Source organism: Lathyrus oleraceus, chromosome 6, assembly GCF_024323335.1.
Source record: "Lathyrus oleraceus cultivar Zhongwan6 chromosome 6, CAAS_Psat_ZW6_1.0, whole genome shotgun sequence".
Classification (NCBI taxonomy): domain Eukaryota; kingdom Viridiplantae; phylum Streptophyta; class Magnoliopsida; order Fabales; family Fabaceae; genus Lathyrus; species Lathyrus oleraceus.
This window is the reverse complement of record NC_066584.1, coordinates 5,461,714-5,474,621: the sequence shown is the minus strand read 5'-3', so window position 1 is coordinate 5,474,621 and position 12,908 is coordinate 5,461,714. Positions and strand designations below refer to the sequence as shown.

At 34.3% G+C, this 12,908-nt stretch overlaps 1 protein-coding gene across 1 annotated transcript; it reads right to left on the bottom strand.

Moving 5' to 3' along the window:
* Nucleotides 1-11,862: 11,862 nt before the first annotated feature.
* LOC127096669 (uncharacterized) lies at nucleotides 11,863-12,640 on the bottom strand. Its single transcript, XM_051035216.1, has 2 exons — nucleotides 12,353-12,640; nucleotides 11,863-12,184 (listed from the first exon to the last, which is right to left on the bottom strand). The coding sequence occupies exons 1-2, from the start codon at nucleotides 12,583-12,585 to the stop codon at nucleotides 11,983-11,985; spliced, it is 435 nt and encodes a 144-aa protein (XP_050891173.1). The 5' UTR covers nucleotides 12,586-12,640; the 3' UTR covers nucleotides 11,863-11,982.
* Nucleotides 12,641-12,908: the final 268 nt, after the last annotated feature.

The window sequence follows — 12,908 nt, the reverse complement described above, 5'->3', positions numbered from 1 at the left end:
CTACCCCCATTCTGAGTATCTTTGGGTATGGGACGTATGACCCAGCGCTCATCGTATTCACCTCGATTCATAGACTTTAGTGCAATTCGAATCTAACGATTGATAAGGTCTTCATCTTCATTGCAAGAAATAACTACAAACACTCTTCTCTCTCCACTTGAAAGTTAGTGTGATTCTCATCATCCAGTAACTATCAAGTCTATCCATTCTTCATTCTATTTAATTCTCAATAATTCCATTCAAATCATTTCAATCTCAATCATCCATTTCCTCTTGCCTCTAATCAATTCCTTTTCAGCCCTAGTGGGTTGAACTACGAAAGCTCTGATTTCCTCATTTCACAATGAGGATACGTAGGCAGGAGAACCCAGTTTCTTTGCGAGCTACCCTATTTATTAATCAATCATTCTTCATTCATCAATCAATACCATCTTTTTGAGATTAAATATCATTGTTCCTTGGATTCCATTCATATCCTTTTAGGACGCTTAATGAACAATCCATCTTTGTGAACCAAGAGTTGTTTGTACTATGTAACAAACACTAATTCCTTTGTTTTTGGTTATTCCACTATAGTGATATGATACCTTGGGCCCCTCACTCGTAGGTTTGCTTTTACTCTTCGGTTCAGAGTTTATTCCTTCATGGATTCAAGATAATTCTTCTCCTTGATCTCAAATTTTTTGTTCCCATGCAAGTGATACACTCTCCCTTGCACTCAACATTACTTTCTTGTGGGTCTCATTCTCATCCTTTTAGGACGCTTAATGAATAGACCACCTTGTGAACCAAGAGTTGTTCGCGCTATGCAGTCGAACACTTAGTTCATTCTTTTTCGATTATTCCAACACGATGTTGTAGACCCTCACGTGTTGGTTCACACCAGTTTTACTCTTGAGTTAGAAGCCAGTTATCTTCGTGAGCTCCCGCGATACCATTCTGTTGGTGCAAGTTATAATCTTCATCACTGTATATCTCCCTTTCTCTCTTTTCGTAGTTCCGAACTACGATTGCTCTGATTTTCTCATTACAAAACGAGAATATATAGGCACGAGGATGCGAATCCTTGGCGAGCATACTTTTAATTATTCCTCCTTCACCTCAGGGCACCATTCATATCTTTCACAATTCATTACCTACCTCCGATCATAAACCGTTCACCCTAGTGACACATTATTCCTTTGACATCGAGATACACTTTCTTTGGAATTCCATATATACCATTTTATGACGCATAATGAATAGTCCGCTTTTTCATCTAGAGTTGTTCGCGCTATGCAGTCAAACACTTAATTCCTTCTTTTTTGGCCAACCATCATAGTGATACCATGTCTTAGACCCCTCACTTGTGGTTCATGCCACCTTTCCCTCTATGGTACAAATTCTATTTCTCCTATGGATTCCAAGATACTTTGACTTTCAATTTCAAACTAAACTCCTCCAGTCACTTATCACCAGATACTCTATTCTATGGCTTCGATCGGTCACTTCACTCCATTCATTCCCATGATACCTTCATACTCTACCTTCATTCACTTCATGTGATATACCCTATTCTTTGAGCAAAATATACTATACCTTTGTGCTCCATCTTGTACCCTTTTTGTGAACCAAGAGCCGATTTGTTCGTCTTGTCAGACCTTGTAGCTTAGACAAACATCTCCTTACTTACTTTGCAGCCGCATTTAGGCAACCCTTTCTTTTCGGTTATTCCAACACGATGTTGTAGGCCCTCACGTGTTGGTCCACACCAGTTTTACTCTTGGGTTCACATTTTCACCCCTTGTTGGAGTTCAAATCATATTATCCTTTGGTTCAGACCATACCTTCGATCACACTTCTCTTCATCTCCCACCATTAGTTCTCTGAACTACGAAGCTCTGAATTCCTTATTGCACTATGAGGATACGTAGGCATGAGGGCCCCAATCCTCACCGAGCACTTTATCTATTTCCCTTCTTTTCCCATTCTTTGCGAGTAATCTTTAGCTAACACATATTCAAGCGAGAACAATCTAAACGGTTCATATGGAGTACCATGGATGTTTGGGGTGCTAATACCTTCCCCTTGCATAACCAACTTCCTTACCCAGTATATCTCTTTCCCCCGGGTTTTATCGATGTTTTCCTTTCCCTTTGGGGATAAATAAAGTTCTATGGCAACTATGTTGTATGTTCGAGCGTGCGATACGTTCAGGTATATTTCTGCTAGCTTCAGACCCTAAGATCCCTCATGCAATTTCATCATAAGCATTAGCATTGGGATCATACCTTGGCATCCTCCTTACACCTCTTGCATTAGGTTTGTTTTGGGAGAGATCACCAAGCACTATGTGATTGTATCATACTTGTATATCATCATTTACTAACCAAAATACAAAAATATGTCTTTGCATTTGCCTAACTCCTTTGTAGGTAGGGCATGACCTCCATTGATCTACCAAGTTCATATCTAGGGTTTGAGACCCTCATGACAAAGAGAACAACCATGAATTGATCCAAGAATGGTTAATGAGCATCATATATGGGGTCCATTTATTCCTACATGTTATATTGATCAAGTTTTCTTCAAGAGTTTGAGGATGATTTGCCTTGGAAACCCTAGTTTGACTGGGTATCTTGAGTAACTTCTCCAACAAGCTATCTCACCAATTGATCAAATTTATCAAGGTAAACTTAAAAATTCATCATCTTATGCATATATTATATACCATGAGCCAAGAAAGTAAAAAGAATTGAAGGTTAGCAAGTTGGTTGATGGTGGTTGGCCAGATGAATTCATCTGATCAAAATTGGGTCTCCCTAGACCATATATCCTACAATTTTCACCATATGAAAATGATTCCATGAGAAAAGTTACTCTAAATGACATTCCAAACAACTTTAATGTTGAGACCTAGAGCTATTTTTGCTTGGAAAATCATTTTCTATGTTGAAACATTATAGGTCATTTTGTTTAAACCCTAATTTGAAAGTCAACTTCCCAAGGCCATAACTTACTCAATTTTTATAAGATGAAATATTTCAAAGTTTCACAATAAAATTAAAGATATCTACTTCAACTTTTATGTTGGGAGTGAGAGCTAATTCAACTTTTATGAGCATGTGATATGAGGTTACATTTTAGGTCACTTTTGACCTATAACATTGAACAAGTGATTTTTCCAAACTTCAAAAAGGCATAACTCTATCATTATAAATCCAAATAAAATGAAATTGGTGACCATTTTTAAGGTATTTTAAATAGATACAACTTTGATGAAGACACTTTTCTCATTTGAAGCTCACATAAAAAGTCCAATAATGTGGAATATTGAGGTATATGACTTGACACTTGTTCCCAAACTTCCACCTCAAAATTCTCAATGTTCCAACTCCAAATGAAAAAGTTTTGAACATCAAACTTGTTCCCCTTGATCCAAGCTTTCCAAAGAACCCAAGTTCATGCATTTTGGATGAGGTTTGCTAGGTCTGCGCATGGCTTTAATAGGGATGCATCATTGGAAAGAATCAAACTTCAAAACTTCAGTTTACTTTTCCTTGCCAATCAAGCTTCCATTCAGACTTCAATTGGAATCATTTTGGACCTTTTTGCATTGCATCATTGGCTTGCACATGCCCATGCACTCGTGCCATCAACATTACTGATTTTGGACAAATTTTGAAGTGTGAAAATATTATTCCATTTGGCTATAAATAACATGCTTCTTAGCTCATTTGAACAACCCTTTGCACGCCAGCTTTGCCCCCCATTGAAACCCTCTCATTCTAAAGGAAAACCTGAGAAATTTCAATTTGAAATTTTAGTTTGAATCTCAACTGTTGGAGATTCAAGAACTCCAGGATCCAAAGCCTTGCAACCTCTCTAATCACTTCCTTCTAGCTTCTCAAGTGTGATCAGATCGTGTTTGAAGCAAGCAACATCAAGAAGTGTATAACATTGAAGGTAATTTTCAGAAAACTTCATATCTTCGATTCTCTCTCAATTATGCTCAATTCTCTTGGATCTTTGGTTGTCTGAAGTCCTACCAATGTAGGCAAGAAAATTGAGTTACTTAGAGGTAAAATCAAAGCAACTCAGTTGACACACCTCAAAATTCAACTCCTCATATCTTTCTATATATGTGGAGTTAGTTAAAATTAAGGTCAGATTCGTGCTCTAAGCCATTTTTCCTTTTAGATCATGTCCTCCTTTTTCATTTTCTTGATGGTGATGAGTGAACCAGTCTAACCAGGGTCATCGGAGAAAATGATCGGCCTTTGGACTCCGGCGATGCGGTGGAAGTATTCAGAGCCATTGATCTGTTTTAAAATGTTTTAATCTCATGTGTTCATTGTGATTACCAAGCCTATGTCACGTTGACTGCAGTGCATCATGGAACGCGCGTTTTAGGCCACTTGATCTGTCACCTCAATTAATGAGGGAGATCAAGTGGCTCACGTTTTTTCACATTTTCTGATTTTTGTTTTATTCCTTTTATTTTTATTAATTCATATTGATTTTAATATTGATCCAAAAAATATGAGAGTTTCATCAAAAAAATTCAAATAATTTCCTCTTTCATATTCTGAATTAAAATTATTTTTTGGATCACCATTAATATTTTTCATGATTTAATTGATTTTGTATTTATTTTTAATTGTTTAAAAATACTTTTAAGTCTTTAAAAATTCTGAAAATTTTTCTCCAAGGTTCTTTGACCTTGTTTGACCTATGATAAATCTCATGGCCATTTCTTTGGTGTTTTGATGAGGTTTTAGGAATTTGATAAACCATATTTAATTTAAATATATTATTTTAGTCTTTTTAATTTGAATAAATGCCAATTAATTGTGTTGACCATTTTTTATGATTTGGTTGAGTTTGTCTCTTGTTGTTGGGCATTGGTCAAGGTTGATTTGACTTTGTCAAGTTAATATCATTGGATTTAGGGGATCGATGGAATGTACATTCCATCTCCCAAAATGAATGGATGATATTGATTTGGTAAAAGTCCTCCTTTGAACAATTTGAGTTTTGATGCATTCCCCTCCCTCTTCGTCTCATTCCCATTCTTTATGCATTCATCTCATTTGGCCTATGATATCTCTAAGTCCTAAGGCTAGTTGATTGTAAAATCAACATAAGTATGGATGAGATTAGACTACCTCTTTTGCATATTCTTTTTGTGTGTGGTATGTTTCATGAGCATAGTCTATTATACTACGTCTCTAACATGCATTAACACCAAAATTCTATTGTCTGACTTCAAATAGTTGTGACTTCTACATAATTCCAATTACGATTGCTTAACATAGCGCTAAATTTGTGACATAAAAGGCATAGCATCCTAGTTAGTGAGATTGTAAGTCTCCCCTCTTTCATGGTATTGTGTGGAAACTTGGCATTTTTTACTTTCTTTGGAAAATGTCTTGGTTCAAGGATCCATGCTTATGATAAGTGGGTTGAGTGTTCTCCAAAGAATGACTTAAAAATGAAAAGCAAAAGCAAAACAATACTAACTTCTAACTCATTAACAACTAACTTTTAATTTCAAGCCATATACTTTAATGTCATTTAATTTTAGTCTTTATTCATTTGCAATTATTCATACCATTCTAATTGTTTATGTTAATGCAATTTTCACTTTGTCCATTTGGACCATATTTGTGTGATATGTCCTGTTTGTGTATACTTTGCTTTTTTGTGTGGTCTTTGACCATTAATGTACATAATAACAACAAAAACCCTAAAAAACTTTTGTGTGGACTGCTGGCTTGATCTTGGACAAATGGACTTAAAACTTAGGCAACATTCCTATGCTAAAGGACTTGGCCAATGCCAACTTTCTATGAAACCAAGTGCTTGCAGTTTGAAACTTCATCTGACACATCATTCAAGATCCCTCTGAGTTCATCTGTAATATGATCATTGTGAAGCTGTTATTTTGAACCTGTGGTTTATGGAATTCATCTGCTACATGAGCAAATTTGAAGAAGATCATGGAATGGCTAAATCTTAGATGTGACTATCTTTATTTGATGCCTTTTCTCTTCAAGATTGATAATTGTGCATTTGTGTGTTGTTTAATTCTAAATGTCCAATGGAATTTGGGGTTTCTATATGACATTCTTGCCTATTGGATTGCTACCCATCGGTCAGATCTTTTCAACTCTCAACTTTTAATTTTGTGCATAGGATTAGTCTCTTCATCTTCTCCCTATTTCTTTAATTTCAAAATCTCTCCCTCCTTTTAAAATTTTCTTTGTTTGAACTTATTTTGTTCTAAACTTTGACCACTTTGCAAAAAGATAGAAACTTTGGCCTTATGCCATTGCATTTTCAAACTTCTTTTCTTAATCAGACTTGCAAATAAACTTAACTATACTTGACCTAAACATTCAAAAGCCAAAAAAAGAACTAACTCATTCAAACCATTTTCAGGCCTTTGGGTCTTTCAAACTTAATTTTTGATAAAAGCAATGCATCCACTTTGAAATTTGTATCACGAACTACGAGGCTTTGATCCCTCATTTTTATGTTGGTACGTAGGCACAAGTCTGAAGGTCTTGTCAAACACAAAAATATAATTAATGAATTATCTTCTCATCGTCCCATTCTATTTGTCTGTAAACATCATTTTTGTACCAAATACATATGCATACAAAAAGGGCTCCCTAGGAGTACCTAGGACACTTTGGGTGCTAACACCTTCCCTCTGTGTAACCAACCCCCTTACCTGTAATCTCTGACATTTTATTAATTTTGATTTGAAAACTTCTTACTTTTGGGTTTTGTTCGTACTTTTTCCCTTTTCCCTTGGAAACAATAAAAGTGTCGTGGCGACTCTTGTTATTTGATGTCTAGCTTATCCATAGCTTGATAATCATGAATTTACCGCTACAATATGACTTAATTATTTCAAAAGAAACATATGCAGAATGAATGGTTATTGTTAATGGAATGTAATGGTATGAGGTTTAAACTAAAACAAAGAAATGCATAGATGACTTTGGGCTTAAGAAGTGTGAAAAATGAATTTGGAACAAAGCCCAAATGAACTTGTTATGAAAAAAATGGAACAAAAACCCTAAAATAATCTACAAAAGGCTCACACCTTTGTACCTCATCCAAGGTTGCCATAACCATCAATCAAAAATCTCTAAATAATGCATGATGCATAAGTTGGTCAAGAGAAAACCATACAGTCTAAATTAAACTTTTAAATCTCAATTTATGGTTCTGACCTATGCATGAAAATGAAGTCTTATCACCAGATGAAACGGTCACAAGAAAAGATGCATAGGAATGATTTAAAGGTGGGGCAAAATTTAGGGTATGACAACGGGAAACAGTTTTTTGTTTCTTAGATCTCCAAGAAATAAAGGAAGAATCAATGAAGAAACAATATCCTAAAGTAGATCTCTTAGTATCCAAACATCCAACCCAACCAAAATCTGTAAATCCAACAAACTTAAGATTTAAATCTCTTCTGAATAATAACCCTCTCCCAAGTGTACCTTTCAAGTATTTCATAACTCTAAAAGTTGTATCATAATGTGTAACGGTTGGTGATGCTAGGAATTGACTCAGTTATTGTGTCAAAAAAGCAATGTCAAGTTGAGTGGTTGTGAGATAGGTTAAGTGGTTATGAGATAAAGCAATTTTCTATCCAATTTTCTATATCTGAGTATGTCTTCAAAAGGTGTAGTTAAGTCTTAATGTAATTTGATAGATGTATCAAGAGGAGTTTTAGCAAGCTTGGAACCAAGAAGGCACGTGTCTTTTAACAAATCCAAACAATACTTTCTTTCACATATGCTAATTCCAAATTTAGAATGGGAAACCTCTATGCCTAGAAAATATTTTAGCTTTCCAAGATCTTTGATTTTAAATTTAGTGTCAAGTGTGACCTTCACCCTGTTGATTTCATCCACATAATTTCCAGCTAGGATGATATCATCCACATACACTAACAAGGCAATGAAATGTGAATTTATGTGAAAAGAGAATGGTCAGAATTTGATTGTTTGTAGACTTGAGTAATAAGAAAACCTGACAGCTTCCCATACCATTCCTGCTAGCTTGTCTTAATTCATATAAGGATTTTAGCAATTTACACACTTGGTTTGGTCTGGGACTACTAACACCATGTGGCACTGACATATATACATCCTAATAGTAGTGATATTTTCCACAGGTGAAAATGTGTCAAAGAAATCAAGCCCATCAACTTGATTATAACCTTTAGTTAAAAGTCTTGCTTTGTATCTTTCTATGGAGCCATCAACTTTATGTTTCACTTTGTAAACCCATTTGCTTCTAATAGGTCTGACATGTGGTGGATGATAAAAAAAAATCCATGTTTTATTATGCTTCAAAGCCTCTAGCTCAGAGTTCATGGCTTTGACCCATCATTCATGCTTGCTTGCCTCTTTCTAACTATCTGACTCAACTAGCATAATGACATATAATACAAAATGTTATTATGCAGTAGACATATTATTTAACGAATGATATTTTTCAATATGATAGAGTATACCTAAAGAATGATGATCAATTGATTTCTTTGAAGGATTGTATCTGAAATCTAATAATTGGCTAGGCTTTTGAGTGGGTTTATTGGATATTTTTAAAATATGTGGCTCGGGAATGGTTTCAGGTTGAGGTGTGTCAATGTTGATGGTTTTAGGAGAAGTATCACTAGAGATAATTTCATGTTGATGTGTATCATCATCAGGTATTAATATATGGTCAATACCATTTTGGTCAATAGTAATTGTGGCTTGGTGATCAGTAGCAGTGGGAATTATGACAGGGTAAATATGAACATTATGATCATGGTGATATGTGTAATTGAAGGGTAGGTTTAGGTTAGAATAAGGAAGAACATGATCGTGGTGAATAACATGTCTGGAGATAAAATAGATTTAGTATTTAAGCCAAGAATTACAACACCTTTGACATTTTGCTTGTATCCTAAGAAAACACCCTTATTAGCTCTAGAATCCAGTTTGGTTCTATAGTTTTATAAGGTGGTAGCATAATAGAGGGATCCAAAAACTTTTAACTCAGTTAACTGAGGTTCAGTTCCAAATTTATGAAAGAATGGTAATTTTATCATGAAGTAAAAGGACTTGGTATGCGATTTATGAGGTAGGTGGCATGAAGAATGGCATAGGACTAAAAGTGTTTAGGTAACTTATACTGAAAAAGTAAGGTTCCTCCTACATTTAAAATATGATGATGTCTTCTCGCAAATCTCCCATTTTTTAGGGGGTTTCAACATATCTAGTTTGATGTTCAATGCCTTTGGAAGAATAGAATTCAGGCATGAGAAACTCAAGACCATTATATGTCCTAACAATTTTAACTTTGCAGTTATATTGGTTTTCAATCATAGTATGAATATTTGAACAAGATGAGTAACTTCAGATTTTGTTTTACAAAGAGTAACCTAAGTAAATCTACTGTAATCATCAAGAGAAATTATGAAATATTTGTGTCCATGTGTAGAGGGAATAGACAAAGGATCCCAAATGTCAAAATGGATCAACTCATAATATTGTGTAGCTTTATTTTCACAAAGTTGAAAAATATTTTTTTCTGTGTTTTGCATAATGACATATATCACAAACAAAATTCTTTCCTATAGTTACAAAAGGCATTTGTTTATGTAAACTACTAAGTCTCATATTTGATAAATGGCCTAGTCTGAAATGCCACGGAGTTGTCTTTGGAATAAAGGTAGTTTGAGGTAGAACTTTTGATGTGGTATTGTTGGCTTGATGTGAGGCTTGTGCGATGGCAAGATAATATAATCCTTCAACTTAATCAGTCGAACCAAATATCCTCAAGCTTTTACTTTCCTTAATTAAGCACTTTACATTATTGAAATTCATTACACAATTAAGATCAAAACATAATTTTGGAACTGACAATAAATTCAGATTAAACTCGGATACAAATAGAACGTTATGCATTGTGAAACCTGGTGAAAAAATAATAGTTCCAAAACATTTTTCCATTTCCATACCATTAGGTAATCTAATGTTAATAGGTGTTATATGTTGATAAGAATAAAAAAGTAATATAATGTTAATAGGTGTTATATGTTGATAATAATAAAAAAGTTTAATGGATGAACATATATGATCAGTATCACCAGAGTCCATAATCCATGATCCAATGTTAACATGATTCAAAGAATGACAAATTATGGAAATACCTGATGTAACATGAGGATTAGCATAGAGGTCATGTTCACTTTGCTAAAGGATGCACCTAATTTTCCAAGGGAGCTTGATGAATGCAAAAAACTCACAAGCTGGTCATATTGATCTTTGGTGAAATTGTAAGAAACATTTCCTTTATAACTTTTTGAAATCGTCAACATCATCTTTTTGTTCAAGTGAAGAATTATTAGTCAGAACATTACCTTTGCCAAAGTGAAGAGGAAAACCACCATTCTTATAACATGTATCAATTATAAGTCCATTTTCTTGTAGTGTGTGCACACTTTCTTATTTCCAAAGGATAAGAAACCATTGGCACGCCATCTGCCTTAATACTTCTTGTAACCAACAATACTAATGCGAATCTTGGATTCATCAGAAATCAAGACTTTGATTTGTTGTTTATGTTATATCACTATAGAAAAAATCTTGTTGATGTTAGGTAAATGATTCATCAATAAGACATGATAATGAGCCATAACAAACGAGTCACTCAAACTAGTAAGAAACCGAATTGAGCGTGTAACTTCATGTTATGCTTAGCATTACTCAATCTTGTGTTACATACACAACGATGCGGACACGAGCATATAAGAGTAGGAAAATAGGCTTAAAGTTCTTCCCAAAGAACCTTCAAAGTTGTAAAATACTCAAAAATCATCTGCGAATCTTGCTTCAAAGCAAATATTTCACATTGTAATTCAGAGATACAAATGTAATCACCTTGTGAAAATTGCTCTTTGAGTTTATTCCAAACATCAATTGTGTTTTCAAGAAAAATGATATTTTGTGCTATGGATTCTTCAACTGAATTCATAATCCACGTGTGTACTAACATGTTGCAATGACTCCAAGCTTTAAAACTTGGATCAAATTCCTCAGAAATTTGAATGGAACCATCAACAAAATCGAATTTGTTTATTCCTCCTAGCGCACGTCGCATGGATCTCGCCCATGCACGATAACTCGAATGTGTTAACATAGGTTTAACCAAAACAAAAGAAGGTCCATCTGAAGGATGAACATAGTACATGTTGCTAGGTTGTTGCGACGGGTCTTGAATTGGAGCACCGATGACGGTGTTGACTCCAATATTAGCACTGCCACAAACCATTGGAAGAAAGCCGTGCACAACAGAGCTCAAAAGAGCTTTGATACCATAATGAAATTTTCACAAATCATGATGAAGATGAATGAAAACCAAGAAAAGAGATAGATGGAAGCAGAGTCTCATTCATTCTTTGATCCAGTTAGTTACAACAGGTGGTTATATAGAAGTTTAGGGTCTAACAGCCTCTAACTAACGGTAACAAACTTTAACTTATATAGAATATGATATGGTAAGACTACATCAAGCTTATTGTTCAACTTCTATATGCAGCTTCTGAATTTTTGAAAATTTGTACAGATTATGAAAGCTTTCAACATGAATAAAGAATAAATTTGTACAGATTATGAAAGCTTATGGTTTTTATTTTAGTTTTAAGCATAAGGTTGAAGTGGAAAGTCATGGTTATTGGTATGATATATATTCTTTCAATGTTGGCAGCATAAATGTGAGAAAACAAATTGAAAATAATGTTTTAGTGATATTAAATAGAATGTTATTTACATAAGAATAGGTGACAAAGGAGACATCAAATTACACCGCCAATATTTTTAATGATAAAATCCTTTATGTAAAATTACATATATTTTTAATCTACATCACATATCACATTAAGTCTATATAAAATACATCTATTGCATAACTAAATCAACACAAGTCTTATGCTCTGGGAGATGCTGCATAAGGGGCAGGTGATGGTGCACTTAAAGGTGCACTTAAAGGTGCACTTAAAGGTGCATTAGTTGGTGCTAGTTCAGGTCCTGCATTTGGAGAAAAAATTGGAGCCAAATTCGGTGAATTCTCTACATCACTAGGGAAACCTGTTGGTGCTTCTGGTGGTGGTGGTGCGTTTTCATCCTCACTGATTTTCAAAACAACATTCACATTTAGTTAAAAGGTGAATAGTTATTTTTCTATAGTTGAACCATGGATTAATCTACACGGAACCTCCAAAAACTTAAGATAATTTATTAAAAATATCTTAAAATATATAAAAGAATGACAAACATGATATGATATATGATCTTACGTTGCTTCTATAACCCAATCAGCCAATGATCCGTCACGCAAAGCATCATCCTTAACTTGTTCCATAGAACTATCTCCTATAATTCTTTCAGCCTCAACAACTGTTTCTTGAGAGATACCATATTGGTGTGCTTGGTCTATTAGACTTTGCAATTCATAATCTTGACACAAAACTGGATAGTATGGTAACACCATCAATGCAAACACCAAATAAATTGATAACTTTGCCACCATTTTCTTCTTGCTAATCCCTTTCTTAGAATTAAGTTATCTTATGTGGTTGAAGAAATTTGACATAACAATTTTGTTATGATAGTTTGCAATAATGTGAAGTGGAATTTTGTTTGGTTTAAATTATATTCTAATTATAGTGTGAAGTGTTATATTTGGATTTCATGTTTACATTTAAAATGGGGTTCACACAAGTGTTAAGTATTTGACTATCACATCAAAGTTTGTTATTTTTGGCTATAGCATCAACTATGTTGCTATGTTAGCCATCATTTGCGGCTTTGCTAAATATTAATTTTAGGGTTTTATAAATAGAAAGTGATAAA

Bases quoted from the DNA above. Each gene is read 5' to 3' on its own strand.
- LOC127096669 (XM_051035216.1), bottom strand. From the start codon at position 12,585: ATGGTGGCAAAGTTATCAATTTATTTGGTGTTTGCATTGATGGTGTTA. The intron at 12,185-12,352 runs GTAAGATCATAT...TTTGAAAATCAG, and splicing joins GATTGGGTTATAGAAGCAAC to TGAGGATGAAAACGCACCAC.